This window comes from Scyliorhinus torazame, chromosome 6 (genome assembly GCF_047496885.1).
Source record: "Scyliorhinus torazame isolate Kashiwa2021f chromosome 6, sScyTor2.1, whole genome shotgun sequence".
Classification (NCBI taxonomy): Eukaryota; Metazoa; Chordata; class Chondrichthyes; order Carcharhiniformes; family Scyliorhinidae; genus Scyliorhinus; species Scyliorhinus torazame.
The window spans coordinates 130618983-130639582 of record NC_092712.1 but is presented as its reverse complement, the minus strand read 5'-3'; the positions used below and the strand labels follow the sequence as shown (position 1 = coordinate 130639582).

At 44.5% G+C, this 20600-nt stretch overlaps 1 protein-coding gene across 3 annotated transcripts in view; it reads left to right on the top strand.

Moving 5' to 3' along the window:
* LOC140425025 (thiamine pyrophosphokinase 1-like) overlaps positions 1–20600 on the top strand; it is a 275878-nt gene that overhangs the window by 125123 nt on the left and 130155 nt on the right. Inside the window, exon 5 of one of the 3 annotated variants that reach the window (XM_072508804.1) lies at positions 5398–5471. The exons of the other annotated variants lie outside the window; for them this stretch is intronic. Coding sequence (XP_072364905.1) covers positions 5398–5460 — 63 coding nt within the window. The 3' untranslated portion in view covers positions 5461–5471. Of the gene's footprint in view, positions 1–5397; positions 5472–20600 lie in introns of those variants that run through there. 3 annotated transcript variants of the gene reach the window in all.

Genomic DNA, 20600 nt, shown 5'->3' with positions numbered 1-20600 from the left:
TTTTCCCTCAACATTGTTTCCCCCCTTCCCCCACTCAACTTGGGCCACCTGTTCCAAGTTGCCCTTTGACACATTACTCACCTTTGTTCTGCCATTCACACATTCCAACCTCTTTACGTGCCACTATCAGCACCTCTCTTAGGCTTAATCACCCCCATATACATTTCTTTCTCTTCTGTCCTCAACATCTTTGTCAATCTCCACCTATCGCTGGCCTCCTATCCAGCCCCACCACTCCATGCCACCCCCCGCTACAGTATAAATCTGATCCCCATTTCCAGTTCTCTTACGCTTTGACAAAGAGTCACCCAGACTCGAAAGGTTAGCTCCTTTTTCTGTCTACAAATGCTGTCAGACCTGTGTGATTGTCCAGTATTTTCTGTTTTTGTGTCAGAGAATGTAAGTCTTTACTACACTGACCTTCAGAGCCAATTCTTTGGCCTTACTCGAGGAACAATACTACAATTTTTGAATGACTGATGAAATTTAATTTAATGCGACCGAGACTAAGTGACACCATAACTTATCCTCTCCGAAGGTCGGGAAAAATGAATGTGAGCGTAAAGTGGCCACGTTTTGTTCCTGAAGAAGTTGGGAAATCGAGAGTAAATTATGTATTGCAAATATGCCCATTTTATGGAATCTTATGGTCATAGATGGTGGTAATGGAGTTATAGATGGGTGGTAATGGAGTTGTTTATGCTGTTGTTTGGACACAGAGGGCGGGATTTTCCGGTCTCCGACGCCAAAATCACGTTTGGCGATCGGCCGGAGAATCCACGTTGACGCCGAAATCGGGGGCGGTGCCGCTTTGGCAATGCTCCGCCCCCTCCAAACCGGCCTACTCTAGGAGTACACCGCATGCCGTATGGATGGCTTCCGGATGTTACCGGAGGCCACCCCCCGCCCCCGATGCTCCGCCCCGACGAGCCGAGTTCCCGGCCGCGTGGGTCTCTTATGCTATTTTTTGTCGGGAACTCGGTGTGAAGGCTGCGGAGAGCCGATCTGCGGGCAGGGGGGGACTTTGGTGTGGGCTGGGGGCACTGGGGGTTGGGCGTGGTGAGCCTAGAGATGCTATTGCTGGGCCTACGGCTCTTACCATTATATAAATGGTCTGGACTTCGAGAGAGGGAACAAAATATAAAAACAGCACAGGTAGAGAGTTTGGTTATCAAGAATTGCATTGTTAGTGACTTCAGAAGTATACAGTTAGTAGACTGTGCAGATAAATATAAGATTAAATTTAATGAGAAATGTGAGGTAAGGAAAGTTAATATACATAAATGAAAACACTTTAAAAGAAGTAGAGGAGCAGAGAAACTCGGGTGTTGATGTACACAAATCTTTAAAAGGACCAGTTGAAAAATTTGGAATAAAACCTGATCCTTGGTTTTATAAATAGTTCAACTTTCTTACATAATTTAGCTCTAAATCTGCAACTCTTCTCTCAACTTCAAACCCTGTGCTATCAGAATGCTCATCCAAAATTGAGTGATGGATCAGTTAATATTTCTTCCAAATGAACAATGGCGCCATCAAATAAATAAATTTTGGCCCATGCCATATTTCCACTCCTTGTTGTTGATTCCATACCCTCCCTTCAGTTTACCCAAAATCATTCACAACTTTGGGATTTTTTAACTAAGAGCAGAACATGAAACTTGATTACCTACCCATCGTCAAGGCTATTTGCTCCACCTCTTTGATACGTCAAGCTTTTATCCCATCTCGCAGACACTATTTTTCTAAATCTGTCATTGCTTCTCTTAGTCTTCACAGTCAAACACTTCAAAGTGTCCACACCTCAGTTATCCAACCCTCCAATCCAAGCCTTGAAACGAAACATCCCGAGGCATTGTTCATCGTAGCTGGGGACTTCAACCAGCCAAGCTCAAGGGCATACTACCAAGTTACCACTGACACGTCACCTGTTCAACCAGAGGCCCAAACATCCTGGACCACTGCTACACAAATATCAAACATATACCGCTCTGTCGCCCGCCCACACTTTGGCAAATCTGACCACAAGGCTGTGCTCCTGCTCCCGGCTTATAAGCAAAACCTGAAGCGGGAGAATCCATCAAAGAAAGTCGTGCAATGTTGGTCTGAGGAATCGGATGATCTCCTATGGGACTGCTAGAGTCAGTGGACTGGTCAGTATTTAAAAACTGTGACCAACCTGAATGAATACGCCACTACAGTAACTGACTTCATTAGTAAGCGTCTAGAAGACTGTGTGCCATGGAAGCAAATCCGTATGTTTCCCAACCGGAAACCCTGGATGAACAGGGATATCCACTGTTTTCTGAAGTCTATGTCTGAGGCGTTCAAGTCAGGCGACCCTGACCTATACAAGAAAGCCAGATATGTTCTAAGGAGATCCATCAAAGATGCCAAAAGACAGTAGTGGACTAAGCTCGAGTCCCAGGCTAGCCACATGGACCCCTGGCGGGGGTATTTGCAGACATCTTCAACCTCTCTTTACAACAATCTGAGGTCCCTATCTGCTTCAAGAAGACGACCATCATCCCTGTACCAATATAAAGCCAAGCAGCGTGCCTTAATCACTATCGTCCCGTGGCTCTGACATCCATCATTATGAAGTGCTTCGAAAGGTTAGTCATGGTTCAGCCTCCTGGATTGCCTTGATCCACTACAGTTCGCCTACCGTTGCAACTGGTCCATAGCAGACGTCACCACCCTTGCCCTGCACTCAACCCTAGAACACCGAGATAACAAAGACATCTATGTCAGACTCCTATTTATTGTCTACAGCTCAGCCTTCAACACCATTATTCCTACGAAACTCATCTCCAAACTCCGTGGCCTTGGCCTCGGCTCCTCTCTCTGTGACTGGATCCTGAACTTTCTAACCCACAGGCCACAATCAGTAAGGATAGGCAACAACATCTCCTCCACGATCATCATCAACACCAGTGCCCCACAAGGCTGTGTCCTCAGCCCCCTACTATACTTCTTGTACACCTATGACTGTGTGGCAAAATTCCCCCCAACTCGATTTTCAGATTTGCTGATGACACCACCGTAGTGGGTCGAAACTCAAACAATGTTGTGACAGAGTACAGGAATGAGATAGAGAATCTGGTGAACTGCTGCGACGACAATAATATCTCCCTCAATGTCAACAAAACGAAGGAGATTGCCATCGACTTCAGGAAGCGTAGTGGAGCACATGCCCCTGTCTACATCAATGGGAACGAAGTAGAAAGGGTTAAGAGCTTCAAGTTTTTAGGTGTTCAGATCACCAACAACCTGTCCTGGTCCCCCAATGCCGACACTATAGTTAAGAAAGCCCACCAAAGACTCGACTTTCTCAGAAGATTAAGGAAATTTGGCATGTCAGCTACGACTCTCACCAACTTTTATAGATGCACCATAGAAATCATTCGTTCTGGTTGTATTACAGCTTGTATGGATCCTGCTCTGCCCAAGACCGCAGGAAACTACAAAAGGTCATGAATGTAGCCCAATCCATCACGCAAACCAGCCTCCCATCCATTGACTCTGTCTACAATTCCTGCTGCCTCGAAAAGGCAGCCAGCAGAATTTTGTTTTTTATAAATTTAGTGTACCCAATTCATTTTTTCCAATTAAGGGGCAATTTAGCATGGCCAATTCACCTACCCTGCACATCTTTTGGGTTGTGGGGACGAAACCCACGCAAACACGGGGAGAATGCGCAAACTCCACACGGACAGTGACCCAGAGCCGGGATCAAACCTGGGTCCTCGGCTTGGCGAGGCAGCAATGCTAATCACTGCGCCACCGTGTTGCCCTCAGCCAGCGTAATTAAGGACCCCACGCACCCCGGACATACTCTCTTCCACCTTCTTCCGTCAGGAAAAAAATACAAAGGTTTGAGGTCACGTACCAACCGACCCAAGAACAGCTTCTTCCCTACTGCCATCAGACTTTTGAATGGACCTACCTCATCTTAAGTTGATCTTTTCTCTGCACCCTAGCTATGATTGTAACATTGCATTCTGCAGTCTCTCCTTCCTTCCCTATGTATGGTATGCGTTGTCTGTATAGCATGCAAGAAACAATACTCTTCACTGTATACTAATACATGTGACAATAATAAATCAAATCAAATCAACCTTGTCCCACACAAGGCTGGAATTTTAACCAGCATGCCATGAGTCCCACTGCCAGGACCAAATTTAAGCCCCGACTCTGTTTGAGCGAATGAATGGCAGGACTGTGGTGGAGATTTTACAGAGCTGCCAGAGTTCAACAGCACCTGTTGTAGAAGTGGCCTCTGCTGAGGCTGCAAGGAGAAGGAGAGGGCATCTCCATCTTGGGGTGCCTTTGAAAAGCCAGAGAGAATTTTGTGTTGATGTGTTGGGCCACCGTTTGGAGGGCTGTACCTTGTAGTGGCAGCAACAAGCCCCAGGAGGTGGGAGCAGTCATTGCCACTATCACCAGGGACCCCTCCGAGGGACAGATGGCCCCTTCTGGAAAGTCACTGGGAAGCTGTCTTGATGTACATGGCGGTCTCCCCACACAGCAAGGTGTTGCTGTTCTTGCACTGATAGAATACTAACAGGAGCGTAAAATGGCCATTAACGGGCCAGTTAATCACCCAAGTTGGCCACCCACCTCCAGTCTGAAGGCAGCCAACTGTTGTCATTTTCACCATTCAAAATGGCTGCCGGAAGACCTTTGGCTTCTCCGAACACATATCACCAACATTTTACCAGTTTTCCTCCCACCGAACATTTCTCCAGAGGGCTGGTAAAATCCCAGCCGAAGTCTTGTTCAGCCCTTTGCTCGCTTATATTGATTCACTGTGACCCAGTGTATTAAATCTAAAATGCCATCTTCCAAGTCCTTCCATAATTCATCTACGTAACCTTCTCCAGGCTCCTAAATTCTCACACAATCTTCCCTCTTCTGATTCAAGTTTTTTTTTCCATCCCAGTTTCCCTTCACATCCTTGTTTCAGTCTAAATAGCTGTAACTCCATCCCTAAACTATTCCAGCTAAAATCCTATTATTCCTCAGAGTTAAAACATTGTCAGCAAGATAAGTTTTAAAATTACTTTTCACAAACATATTTTTAAGCTTTAATTCTTACAGATTGACAGAGAGATGGACTGAAAGTAACATTGAAAGATCGAGCGGGAGATGTCACAACATGTGGCTCTGTGACACCTGCTTTACCGGTGCTTTGATTATCAGCCCACCAAAATGGCATTCGTGCCTTGTATACACACTTCTGTTGCTAGCCATGCCAGATGTCATTTTGGTGAGGATGTTAGCAGGGAGAGTCCACCAGAAGTATATAGAATAGATGGATTATGCTGATTTGATGTTAGTGCTGCCATTTTGGAATTTTAGACTCCAATCTACACCTTCCTTAACCTTTCACAGCTGAATATGCACCGTAGCTGCTGGAAGGAGTCAACTCACCAGCACTATGCAAAAGGATCATGAACTGTTTTCAGGTTAGTTATTGATTGGTTTCTCTTGGCTTTTCCTGGCTCTTGCTGTAATTGCCAAAGTGTTTGGTAGTTTCTCGAGTTCCAGTTTACTGAAGTCCACAGAAATTGATCCGATACATGCTGATGGATCTGCAAAGTTAATTTCACCCAACAATAAAGGCAGTCGTTTGCATTCAACCAAGAGTATAACAAGACTGGGAAAATGAGTAGGGGCAACAAAGAGCAAGGCAAGCTGCTGGAAGAGGGCGGGTAGGAAGAAGGGTAAGATCCTGGCATGGATCGAGGATTGGCTGACTGGCAGAAGGCAGAGAGTGGGGATAAAGGGGTCTTTTTCAGGATGGCAGCTGGTGACGAGTGGTGTGCCTCAGGGATCTGTGCTAGGACCACAACTTTTCACAATATACATTAACGATCTGGAAGAAGGAACTGAAGGCACTGTTGCTAAGTTCGCAGATGATACAAAGCTCTGTAGAGGGACAGGTAGTATTGAGAATGCAGGCAGGCTGCAGAAGGCCTTGGACAAGCTAGGTGAATGGGCAAAGAAGTGGCAGATGAAATACAATGTGGAAAAGTGTGAGGTGTACACTTTGGAAGGAAAAATGGAGCTATAGACTATTTTCTAAATGGGGAAATGCTTAGGAAATCAGAAGCACAAAGGGACTTGGGAGTCCATGTTCATGATTCTCTTAAGGTTAACATGCAGGTTATGGGGTGTTGTGAGCAGTTTTGGGCCCCGTATCTAAGGAAGCTGACAGTTCAACAAGCAAGCTCGTTGATCCAACTCTGTTGTTTACAAAAGGTGATACCTATTTATACCATTTTTAACACATGCAGTCTTTGTTTAAATTTTTGATCTGGTATTGCATATAAGCAAGCACTTTCACCTGCACCCTTTCAGGCACATTTAGCTTATTTTGGTATTGTCTGTTGTCCCTATTTGCTACTGATATAACCATTACCTTCTGTTCCCAAACTTGTTGAAGCTCGCTGTCCTTGCAAAATCGCAGCTGCAGATTCTGCTAAGGTTTACAAAGGTCAATTAGAACTGTTGTAACAATCTGCAACCCTTTTTCTGTTATTTTATTAATACTCAAACCTAGTTCTTAAATCTTCCTACAAAATCTTAAATCATACTAAAACCTTAACCATTACTATTTATTTCCCCCTAACATTAGCCCCTTTGGCAATTGGCAAATAAGAAGCCCAAGTAGCCAAAGACAGTGATATTAGTTTTCAGTGATATTAACCTTTATTTGCCACCACTCATTGATACTGGCTAGGTATCCAATTTGAGGTCATAAAGATACTAAGTCAAACCATCTATCAGTCAGTTTAGGCTGCTGGCCTCTCAATTTATTTCCCCATTTGCTAAATCTAGAACTCCAACACCACTTCTTGTGTGACTTTTTGGTGCGGTAAATTGAGCATGTCAAATACATAACCATTATCAGCTGGGCAACTACCATGGTATGGGAGATAATCCAAATCCAGGGGTGTATTCATACATTTGAGACCCTATTCCACCGATCCTCCCACAATGTAGAGGGATCTATTTGTTCAATGCCTTTTGCTGAAGCTTTTCTTTGTTGTTGGAGTGTGCAGTTTGCATCTGAATCTGGAGTCAGGTGATCTGGCAGCAATGGGATTGTATTTTTCTTTTAATTAATTTAAGAGATGTGGGCTTCACTGGTTAGGCCAGCATTTATTGCTCATCTCTAGTTGCCTTCCAGTAGGTGGTGGTGAGTTGCCTTCTTGTACCGCTGTGGTCCTTGGAGGTGTAGGTACACCCACGGTGCTGTTAGGGAGTCCCAGGATTTTGGCCCGGCAACATATTTCCAAGTCAGGGTGGTGAGTGACTTGGAGGGGAACCTCCAGCTGGTGGGGTTATCAGGTATCTGCTGGTCTTGTCCTCTAGATGGTAGTGCTCGTGGGTTTGGAAGGTGTTGTCTAAGGAACCTTGGTGAGTTTTTGGAGTGCATATTACAGATGGTACACACAGCTGCCATTGTTTGACAAAGGTGGAGGGTTTGAATATTTGTGGAAGGAAAAGCAATCAAGCGGGCTGCTTTGTCCTGGATGGTGTTGTGCTTCTTGCGTGTTGTTGGAGCTGCACTCATCCAGGCAAGTGGAGAGTATTTCACTACACTCCTGACTTATGCCTTGAAGGTGGTGGACAGGCTTTGGGGGGCAGGAGGTGAGTTAGTCACTGTAGGATTCCTAGGCTTTGACCTGCCCTGGTAGCCACAATATTAATATGGCTAGTTCAGTTTCTGATCAATGATAACTCCTCCAGGCTGTTGATTGTGGGGGGGATTCAGCAATGGGAATGCCATTGAATGTCATGGGGCGATGGTTAGATCCTCTCTTGTAGGAGCTGGTCATTGCCTGGCACTTGTGTGGCGCGAATGTAACTTGCCACTTGTCAGCCCAAGCTTAGATATTGTCCAGGTCTTTCTGCACTAGGACATGGACTGCTTCATTATCTGAGGAGCCTTGAATGGTGCTGAACATTGTGTAGTCATCTGCGAACATCCCCACTTCTGACCTTCTGATGGAAGGGAGGTCATTGATGAAGCAGCTAATATTGGTAACACAGTGGTTACCACAGTTGCTTCATGGCTCCAGGGTCCCAGGTTCGATTCCCGGCTTGGGACACTGTCCTGTGTGGAGTCGGCACGTTCTCTCCGTGTCTGCGTCAGTTTCTTCCGGGTGCTCCGGTTTCCTCCCACAGCCCAAACGATGTGCAGGAAAGGTGGATTGGCCATGCTAAATTACCCTCATGTCCCAAATGGTTAGGTGGGGTTACTGGATTATGGGGATAGGGTGGAGGTGTGGGCTTAAATAGGGTGCTCTTTCCAAGGGCCGGTGCAGACTCGATGGGCCGAATGGCTTCCTTCTGCACTGTAAATTCTATGATCCTATGATTGGGCCTAGGATACTACCCTGAGGAACTCCTGCAGTGATGTACTGGAGCTGAGATGATTGGCCTCCAAACACCACAACCATCTTCTTTTTTGCCAGGTATGACTCCCAACTAGTGAGAGAACGGATTCAAGTATTGTGTCAGGTTATCCTTTATGCGTTCCATGGCTTGATATCAACTGTTTCTCTCCTATATATTTCAACCACTTCTACTTTCCCCACTCTTGCTGGCTCCTTTGGGTATAAGCGGACTGAATGATTGAATATGGGACACACCCACGTGTTACCGCACTGGAGTTCCTGTGGTAATACAATATCTCCCATCCCCCTTGTATACACTATGAGTTGGTTCTTTTGCAGCCCATATAGTTTCCATTGTATTATTGGTCGTGGCATTAAACCCGCTACTTGCTTCTTCAGTGTCATATATTGGATGCGCACGTCCTACAGAGGTGGCTTCTATCCTACAGCCTTCTCATGTTGTACTAATGCTATCTTCTATTACAACAGCATATGATGGAATGTTATGGTCTCTCCTTATCATCCTAATGTCCTCTACACTATATAATACTCTGCAGGGTGCAGACATGATTATAATGAATATTGTTAAGACAATACCTACTAACATATACTATTCATTATAAATTCAACATTAGTTATATATACACGTGTCAGGCTTCTGAGCTGGCATCCAGTCAACCCATGGTTTGTATATCGTGAGAGGTTAAACAGATGTTAATTTGTAACCCACAATTGGACCACACCCTCACTAATTTGCTTCAAATTTACCCATGTCTGTTCAAGCGCTCATGATCCACAGCTGCCACAGACATCGTTTCTATTCGCAGCATCTGAAATATTCTTCCCTATACCGATCAGTTCTTTGATGGTGCCCGCACGACTCTCTAGTACAGTGGCTAAGTTTGAATTATCTGTATCATGTCTTGGTCTGCACTTAGTTGGGTGTTGTGAATCCCTTGTTCATAACCCAGAATCCTTTTAAGATGCAAGCTTAAAATTCGGACCTTCTGGTCAATTGCTAAATCAATAGAATTAACCATTGAAGTACTGGAATTGAAAGCTGTAACGCATCATTTATCAGGCCGCGGTTTGACCAGTTTTTATTTCCAGGCAATAGGAGTGGCTGCATCCTGCCATTAAACTGACCTGCCTCGGTCACTAACTGATCCATCAAGGACAGATAAAATGCCCAAGTATGTGTCGAACACCATTAGGGCAGGGCTATGTCTGTAATATTTAGGACTACGGGTACCAGCTCATGGTGTACACTATCAGACAAAACCTTATTCTCATTGATTAATATGAGACCATTTTCTGATCCAGGGCTTATGGTTGGACAAGGTGGATCAGTTGGCACAGGTGGTGACGAGGCCTTGACTGCACTGTAAAGTCACTTGTTCTCCTATTGTCACATTCAGGATTCCATGTTGCACATTGCATTCTGCATGGTCTGTGGTGTCCCAGAGTCCTGATAGTGATGCCAGGCAAGTGGGTACACCTCCCATTCCTGAACTATCATCAGTCCCACGAGAATCAACCCAGCTGTAACATTCTGTAAACTTAAGCAAATGTTAATTCTTTAAAACAAGATCAATTAGTAAAGCTCTTTAGTTGCAACCAGTGTTTCCAACACCAACCTCCTCGAATGTCCACACAAGCACATGTGTCATTGGTCATAATTCCTTCATATGGTCCCACCCACTTGGGTGCGAATCATACTTTCTGAAAACGTTTGTTTTAAATTTTTAATTTAAGTTAAAATTCCGATCTTGCCTCCATAGGTTTATTATTAAACCTTTACCCAAAGGGCAGTTTCTAATTTATAAACTGCCTGTCCTTCAAACAATTAACAAACTTCTACTGATATTAGAACCTTGAGGTGGGGCATTTCACTAGCGTGTGATTTTACTTTAATGCAGGAGTGTTGAATATAGCCCCAGCATCTTCCAAAAATATTCTGTGGGAGTTGGGCTTTTCATCCCCTCTGGCAACCCCACGACTCAAATATTTTGCAGCCTGGAACAATTCTCCAAATCATTTACTTTGGCCTTCAACACTTTATTCACATCAGCCATCGAAGACATCTAGGCTTCAAGAGAGGCAATTTGGTCACCTTGCGTCGAAAGGGCCACCTCCATGCCTTTTATCACAGCACCATGCGTTTTTACCTCTCATTGGTCTTTTCCAAAGCCAACCGGATGGGAGCCAGGGCCTCTTCCATTGACTTGGAGTTCCCCTGACACAACCCGGCATTGCTTCTCAAATTCCGCTGCCAAGCTGCTGATAAGCATCTCAACCGTCAGTGGAGTGACCTGAGTTACGGAAGCTTTATTCGCCGTTTTCTCTGTCAATGATCCAAAGTAGCCTCCGATTCAGTCGACAAACTTCTGGTTTCAGGCTTCTTTCCCCTGGCCCCTCTGGGCTTTCCCCTATCTGGGCACCTTATTCCAATAATCAAGTGGGTTTTTAAACAAAAAATTCCCCCAGAAACTCAGTGAAAGGGGCTAAAAATACAGTACCCTAACGGGAGCCACCTCATGTATGTCCTCTCCCTAAATACCGCCACCGGAAGTTGTTCCTTCTAAGCTATCTTCTAAAGCAGGTGTTTCATCCAGCGGTCCAGGAGAAGGTTTTAAGGGATCTGCCAGAAATAAGATTCTAGCTCGCCCTACCCTCCACCATTGAGCCCTTATTTATAGGAATGAGCAGAGCTGTGGCAATGCAACCAATGAGATTTGAGGACGAGGAGCACGGAGCCTATCAGAAGTTGTGTATCTCAACATATTGCACTGTAGTCCATGTGCCAGCTCTCACATCCTGATAATGGGTTGTCTGCAGTGCAGCTGCTGCATGTCCGTTGAGTCGCATGATGGATCGGGAACTCGCACCCTGACTGAGTTTTTATTTTAAAAAAATAAATTTAGAGTACCCAATAAATTTTTTCCAATTAAGGGGCAATTTAGTGTGGCCAATCCACCTACCCTGAACATCTTTGGGTTGTGGGGGCAAAACCCACGCAAAAACGGGGAGAATGTGCAAACTCCAGATTCACCTGATGAAGGAGCTGCGCTCCGAAAGCTAGTGATTCAAAACAAACTTGTTGGACTTCAACCTAGTGTTGTAAGACCTCTTACTGTGCCCACCCCAGTCCAACGCCGGCATCTCCACATCATGGCTGAAAATGAGTGATATAGCTAGGGCAGGAGTGTCAGATTGTCTTTAAATTCTGACTGCATGTTACGTACCATTATATAATTTCCAGCTTCTGTTGTAATTAAAACTGGATTTTGAAGTAAACAGAATAAATACTGAATGCTTCTTTGAAGAGACTGCAATAGAATAGGTTCTTATTTGGCTGCTGCTAAGCTAGCTGCCATCTTCCTGCACCATAATTGCAACCACAACCCATGTTGTAACTGTTGGTTACAAACTTTCCAGCGACTAAAAATGTACATAACCTTTTGGGAAATTTGACACTTTATTCGCTTGAAAAGAGAAATGACATTGAGAATATATTAATATTTTTATATACCTCCACTTGTATGAGTTCTGAGGAGGTTTTGAAACATACAGCTCTTAGTGGGATATGTTATTTATAAGTTTATGATTGAAGCTGGGCCAAATTCCTCAGGACATTTTCTCAGTCTGCCGCAGGCTGAAGTTTTTATAATGTGATAGGAGACCTCCCAAGCAAAAAGGTTGTGAACTTCCACTCTAAAGTATGTGCAGTATCAATATCTGAGCTGGTGGTTGTGAATGTCAGAGTAAATGAAAGTACATCTCCTTCACAGGCTTCCAACTCTTATTCTTCTTTCTGGTCCACCACTGCCTCTCTGACAGGAGAAAGGTGCAAAGGTCGGTTTATGGTGAGGAGAAAGGGGGAAGATGTGTAAGCTTGGAGTACCTGCAGCTTTTAAATTAGAACTATCATGTGGTGAGGGCAAAGCTGGATGTGAGGATGAGGATTAAGTATGTGCTTACTGTCATCTTGATTTGATTTATTGTCACATGTACCGAAGTACAGTGAAAAATATTTTTCTACGGCTGAGGGAACATACACAGTACGTACATAGTAGACAAAAAAAATAATCAACAGAGAACATTCATTTCATTTTCATTCATTGACAAATGGTACATTGACAAACAATGATTGGTTACAGTGCGGACTGTTAAGGAATGGGTTAAGAAAAATTCCAATTAGATGTCTCATTGATCCAATAATTGGCACTGATATGTAAAGAGGCTACAGCTGGCCTTTGGAGAATGTAATGTACTGATAGAATTTAGTGCTGAGTGTGTTCAAAGAAAAATAAAGGTGTTTTAGAAAAGGAGCAGAACTCTTGACTCTTTACTCAACAGCAGCCAGAGGCTAACATGGAACAAGGGGCCAAACAAAGCAAATACATGAGCAAGAGAAGCATAGGGCATCGTGAATAGTCTTCTTACAGGGAACAGATCAGTCCAAGGGGGAGGCATTGAGGAGTCTTGTAGCTGTGGGGAAGGAGCTGTTCCTATGTTTGGATGTGCGGGTCTTCAGACTTCTGCACCTTCTGCCTGATGGAAGGGTCTGGAAGAAGGCAATGCCTGGGTGGAAGGGGTCTCTGAGAATGCTGTCTGCCTTCCTGAGGCAGCGGGAGGTGTATACAGCATAAATGTGGGGGTGGCAAGCTTGTGTGATGCGTTGGGCTGAGTTCACCTCACTCTGCAGTTTCTTGCGACCTTGGACCGAGCAGTTGCCATACCAAGCTATGATGCAGCCGGATAGGATGCTCTCGATGACACACCTGTAGAAGTTTGGGGGAGTCGATGCAGACATGCCAAATTTCTTTCGCTTCCCTAGGAAGTAGAGATGTTGTTGGGCTTTCTTGAATTTTGCACCAACGTGAGTGGACAAGGACAGACTGTTGGTGATGGTGACCCCCAGGAACTTAAAGCTATCGACCATCTCCATTTCGGAGCCATTGATGCAGATGGGAGTGTGTGTCGTACTATGCTCACTGAAGTCGATGATCAGTTCCTTGGTCTTTCTGACATTTAGAGAGAGGTTGTTTTTGGTACACCATGCAACCAAGTGATTTATCTACTTCTGTAATCTGATTTGTTGTTGTGTGAGATACAGTCCACCACAGTCATATCATCCGCAAACTTATAGATTGAGTTGGAGTTAAATCTTGCCACACAGTCATGTGTGTGTAGGGAGACCTTCATCTTCAATTTATTTTTTGTCAGCTCTATCGCTGACAACAGCCTTGCTGAAGGCTGCTCCAATGATCGTGAACACCATCTCCTTCATGGGTTAAGGGTATGCAACTACACCTGTCTCCCAACTTATTGGCTGCAGCTGCCTCTGTGCACCACGTTGTCCAGCAAGAGAACAAGTGGGTCAATGAATGGGGTGCATTGTGGCTCTGTGATCTAATTGTCATAGTTGAATAGCTGGCAGTTTGCGCAAGCTGTGGGAACATAGGAATTCCCATCTGTTCCCGATATCCTTTTAACCTGTTTTTCAGAAATGTATCTGTCTCCTTCCTGAAACCATTTAATGGCTCAGGTTCCACCACACTATGGGGCGACAAGTTTCACAAATTCACCAACCTCTGTGAGAAGTAGTTGCTCCCCATCTCAGTTCTAAACCTACCGCCTCTCAACCTATATCTATGACCTCTCGTTCTAAATTGCCCTACAAGGGGGAACATTTTGTCTATGTTTACTTTATGAATCCCTTTTAGTATTTTATATTCCTTGATCAGATCCTCTCTCCTCCTTCTAAACTCCAGCGTGTATAAGCCCAAACTGTTTAATCTCTCCCCAGAATCAATCTGGTGAACCTCCTCTGAGCTGCCTTCTATGCCACCAAATCCTCCCTCAAATAAGGAGACCAAAACTGGACACAATACTTCAGGTGTGGTCTCACCGACACTCTATACAATTGCGACAATACTTCTTATACTCCAGTCCTTTTGCAAAAAACGCTAACATTCCATTAGCCTTTTTAATTACATACTGTATCTGCATACCGACTTACTGCGGTTCATGAACAAAGACATCCAGAGCCCTCTGCCCAGACGCATTTTGAATCTGCTTGCCATTTAGATCATGTTTTGCCTTCCTATTATTTGGGCCAAAATGGATAACCTCATACTTATCTACATTAAACTCCATCTGCCAAATTTTAGCCTAATCTCCTAGCCTATATATATTCATCTGAAAGGTATGGTAAGGCTTATAGAAGTGCTAAACAAGGTAAAACTGTGAATGGTGGACACGAGTCGTCATGATTGGTGGAGTTAAGTGAGCGATGGCTGTGTGGTGAATCGAGCAGTGTTGTCAGATGGTGGCATTTAAAGATGCATGCATTGACTTTGATAACTTGTGTGAGATCGTTGAACTTCTCGTGTTACTGCATTCAGATCATCGGGGCATTGGCCTCAGATACCTGGTCCCACTGGCTTCAGTAAATATAACTGGCTCCATGTGGATAGATGACATATTTCTTGCTCTTCACCTCCTGCAATAAGGCCTTCGGTGCAGTCAGTAAATATTGGTACCATGTGAGTGTTGTGCTATTGTCTTGTGTCTTTATCAGGTCGAACTCACTTTTATAAAGATTTCCAGCTGCATTGAAAATGCACCTCCCCTTTAAGAGGTGGAGGCGAGTTTGAATTCACAGTTTTGTACCCCTTGCTCAGACTTGTGGTGACTTAACAATTAAAGTAGCGCCGGCTGCAAAAGTTTGCATGCTGCCTGTCTCAGAAGCAGTGGGCACAGGTTAATCGTGCATCCTGATTCCTGCCCTGGTTTTCAGGGTTGTCTAATTTTGCAGCCAGAGGCAGTTACTGTGTAATGAAGGGAAGGCGCTGATTGTATGAAGGTGAAACTGATGCATATGGAGAACGCAAGAGGAATCTGAGTCACCAAGTATAATGAAGAAAGACATGCTGCTGAGCGAGAGATAAAGAAGCTGTGAGATCACATAAGGAAGCAGAATCAAATAGAGACTTTCACAAAGGGAGAGAGTCTGACATTTATGCCCCCACTGAGATCAAACTGGTAGGCAGGGGGGCATAAAATCATGTTGCAAGGTGGGGTGGGGGGAAAGGGTGTGCTGTAAGATGGTGTTGGCCATCATTGGTGCAGCTGTCATAAGTGTTGTGGCCAGCAATGGAATTGAAAACATAAAAAATGATGGTATGCTCAAGCCTAATCCTCCTCCTCACATCTGTACCAGCCCTCATTACATGATCTCTTCTGATTTACAAGCCCCAATTAGTCTAAGCTTGTAGCTCTTGCTTTCTATCACTCACCTCAGCACAAACCAACTCTTTATCCTTTGAGAGGCAGTAAAAGGTGCAAAATCCTTCAGACTGTGAAGAAGAACGGATACCGCCTCCCTCCCATTCATAATCACCAGCTTGGATACATAGATAGAGCGGCAGTGAGAGAGTTCCGGGCAGCCCACCTGTGCCAATTGAAGCCCCTTCATGGCTGATTAAAGGCCACAAAGGTGTTAACTCCCACCACCGCTGGTATTTTACATGCCCTGGCCCCTTGCCTCCCATTGGAAGTGTGCCCATCACCCACCCCTTCACATAAGATTGTTCCCAGTTCCAGCGGCACTCTTTATTAAGGACTGGCTGCAGCTCCATCATCAGTGGGCACCTTTCTAGTGTTGCTTCTGAGATTGGAGAGCTGTTGGCCATCCAAATGCTCAGTGACTTCCAGGGGCAGGGCTTCCTCCCAGATGGGGATGGAAGTCTTGCCCTGATCCAGTTAAAGGCCGGTTGGCTGTAAAATCACCTTGGGACTTCTCAACCATGCAGAGGCAGACTCTATCCTGGCTTTTTAGGCGGAGGCTGGAGCTACCGCCTCTGCATAAAATACCAGCATAAGACAGTTCATTTCTAACGTGCTAACTATTAAAATACCCATGCTTTATTCTTCTCCGTTCACTCTTCCTTTCCAATTGACTACATAGCCTCCAATTGATTATCTCCCTGGTATGATTTGAAAGTGTACTTACCAACTGCACTGATGAGTATTGAAGGAACAGACTAGAGATATTTTCACTCTTTGACAGGCTGAGCAGAACAAAACATTGGCATTTTAAAGCATGCCCAATTCCCACCCAGTGCCTCTGTCCCCTTTTCCATCTCCCACCACCTGTCACCCTGACTACCCTTCTTTTCGACCTCTTGCCATTTCCATCTTCCTCCTCCTGCTTTCCATGGCAACACCCATACCTTTCTGCCCTTCGTCTTTTCCCCATCTAATCTACTGCTCCTTCTCCCTGATTAAATCTCCACATTTGTCAAATAACTTTGACTGGGATCCACCCTCAAAAGACCTTTTATGACCTGACCTGAACTACTAGCCGCACCTCCCCTGCCTATAACTAGAGGGCATCCGCTAGTTCAATTAATACTCTCAATGACAACACTGCCTTACATAGACCACTCTGTGTTAGAATATAGAGTTGATTTCCCTTTTTATTTTGAATATTGGAAAATAATTGCATCATGGTAATGTTATTGGGTTGGTGATCCAGACGTGGGCTAATGCTCCAAAGAATATAAGTTCAAATCCCACCAGGACAGCAAATGAAATTTGAAATCGACTGATTGATAAATCTGGAATAAAAGGTGAGCCTTGGTCACAATGATGAAACTACCAGATTGTAGGAAAAAAACATCTGCTTCACTAATGTCTTTTAAAGCAAGAAATGTGGCATCATTACCCAGGCTGGCCTACCTGGGGTAGCTTGATAGATTGCATCCCATCCACTTCTTCTACCACCACAGTGATAATAGTGTGCATCATCTACAAGGTTCTGTCAACAGCATCTTCCAAACCCGTGACCTTTATCACCTGGAAGGACAGGGGTGACAGAGACATGAAGACACCTTCACCCTCCAAGGTACACACCTTCACCCTCCAACGTACACGCCATTGAACTATATCGCCATTCTTGCTTTGTCGATGGGGCAAAGTCCTGGAACTTCCTTCTTGCCAACACTGTAGATGCAAGTACAACAACTGCAGCAGTTCAGAAAGGCACCTCACCAGCCCCTTCTCAAGGGTAATTAGGGATGGGCAACAAAACTGCTGGCCTAACCAGCTGCACCCATGTCCACGAAATAATTTTTGAAAAGCGAGTCCAGACCCACAGCAATGTAACTGAGTCTTAATAGTCCTCTGAAATGGCATAGAAAACTACTCATTTGTATCAAAATCACTACAGGAAATTAGCATGAATGTAAAACCCAGTGACGACTTGGCATTGAGTCATAGAATCATACAACACAGAAAAGGCCCTTCGGCCTCATGCATCTGCACCGGTCAAAACAACCTCCTAAATGTTCTAATTCTATCTGCCTGCACTTGGCCCATAGCCTTGTATGCTCTGGGATTGCAAATGCACATCTATATACTTCTTAAATATTATGAGGCTTTCTGCCTCCACCACACTTTCAGGCAGAGAATTCCAAACTCCCACCATCCTCTGGGTAAAAAGGTTTTTCCTCACATCCCCTCGAAACCTACTGCCCCTTATCTTAAATCAATGCCTCCTGGTTGTTGACCCGTCCACCAAGCAGAAAAGTTTGACCCTGTCTACTCTGTCCATGCCCCTCATAGTTTTATACACCTCAATCACCTCGGTAAAAGAAAGGGAAATGCGGACTCTGTCCTACCAATCATCCAAAGTACTCCTCACTAACATCTCCTTTTCTTTATTCTTTTGTGGGATGCGGGCATCACTAATTGCCATTGAACTGAGTGACTTGCTAGGAGTCAACCACGTTGCTGTGGACCTGGATTCACATGTCGGCCAAACTGGGTAAGGATGACAGATTTCCTTCTCTGAAGGGCATTATTGAATCAGATATATTTTGCAACAATCACTGATGGCTGCTATGGTCACCATTAAGTTTAGTTTCCAGATTTATAAATTGAATTTAAATCCTGCCAGCTGCCGTGGTGGGATTTGAACCTGTACACCCCAGAATATTAGCTTGAGCCACAGGATTACTAGTCCAGTGACATTACCACAGTCTTCCCCCTGGGAATGTCAACATATGTGGAGCTTTCCCACAGCCAAGTCGAGCAACATCCTGACTTAATCATTCTCACTGAATCATACTTTACAACCAATGTCCAAGACTTTTCCATCACCATTCCTGTTTATGTCCTGCCCCACTGGCAGGAAAGACGCATCAGACTGTATATTGTAATATACAATTGGAAGGGATTGGCCCTGACAGTTTTTAACAATATTTTTCCATGTGGAAGAAGCATTGAGGGTACATAGGAACATGGAATTAGGAGCAGAAGTAGGCAATTCAACCCATTGTGCATGCTCCACCATTCAATCAAATCATGGCTGATCTCTTCCTGGTCTCAAAGTCACCTCCTTACCCATTTCTCATATCCCGTTAACCCATTTTTAAAATCAGAAATAGATCTATCTCCCTCTTGAAACCATTTAATGATTCGGACTCCACCGCACTATGGGGCAGCGAGTTCCAAACATTCACCACCCTCTGCGAGAAGTACAAAGAACAACGAACAATACAGCACAGGAACAGGCCTTTCGGCCCTCCAAGCCTGTACCCTGGTCATGATACCAACCTTTGCCAAAATCCTCAGCACTTCCTTGTGCCGTATTCCTCTATACCCATCCTATCCATGTGTTTGTCAAGATGCCTTTTGAACGCTGTGAATGTATCTGCTTCTACAATCTCCCCTGGCAACGTGTTCCAAACACTCGCCACTCTCTGCATTAAAAGCCTCGCCCATCTCCTCTAAACTTTGCCCCATGGACCTTAAACCTATGCCCATTGGTGACTGGCCCCTCCACCCTGGAAAAGAGTGCCTACTCATCCACTCTATCTATTCCCCTCATAATCTTGTAATAGTTGCTCCTCATCTCAGTTCTAAATCAACCGCCTCTCCACCTAGATCTGTGACTTTTCATTCCAGATTGCCCTACAAGGGGGAACATTTAGTGTACGTTTACTTTATCAATCCCTTTTAGGAGCAATCAGGACCCCTCATCTTTGAAAACTGCAACAAATATAAGCCTAAACTGTTTAATCTCTCCTCATACACCAATACCTCTGTTATATTCTGTCTCTGCTTGCAGATCATTTATAGAGATTGTAAACAGTTGAGGTCCGGGGACTGAATCCTGCGGCACTCCGCTGGTTACAGTTTGTCAGCCAGAGAAGGACCCATTTAACCCGACCCTCTGCTTTCTGTCAGTCAGCAAATTCTCAATCCAATCTAGTACTTCACTCCCAACCCCCTGCGATCTCACATTCTGGATCAATCTTTCTTGCGGCACCTTGTCAAACATCTTCTGGAAGTCTAGATATAGCATCTCCACGGGTTCCCATTATCCACCTTGCTGGTTACATTCTCAAAGAACTCAAGCGTTTGTCAAGCATGACTTACCCTTCATAAAACCATGCTGACAATGATGGATTGAGCTTTGTCTTTCCAAATGTCAGTCACCTCCTCCTTAATGATTGATTCAAGCAACTTCCCCAGCACAGAGTTCAAGCTAACCAGTGTATACTTTCCTACTTTTTGCCTCTCTCCCTTTTTGAATAGGAAAGTTACATTAGCGTGTTTCCAATCCACCGGGACCTTTCCAGAATCCAGGGAATTTTGACATATCATAACTAATGCATCCACTATCTCTGCTGCCACCTCCTTTAATACCCTCGGGCTCAGGCCATCATGTCCCAGAGACATATCTGTATTTAGTCCCATTAGTTTGTTCAATACCTTCTCCCTAGTGATGGTTATTGTACTTAGTTCCTCTGCATTAACTGCAATTCTTGGAAGATTTTTATTATCCTCTTCCATGAAGACAGAGACAAAATATTGGCTCAGTGCCTCCGCCATCTCTGTGTTCCCCATTATTTACTCAGCAGTGTTGTCCTCTAAATTGCCAACATTTACTTTAGCTATTCTCTTCCTCTTTATGTACTGAGAGAAGCTCTTGGTATCAGTGTTTAGGTTTTCTGCTAGTTTCCGTTAGTTGTTCAACTTAGCCTTTTGATTCTATTTTTAGTAGCTTTTTGCTGACCCCTAATGTTCTCCCAAACCTCCAGCTTACCACTAGCTTTTGCAGTATGGTATCCCTTAGTTTTTGCCTTTCTGTCCTCCTTGACTTCCTTGTTTTGC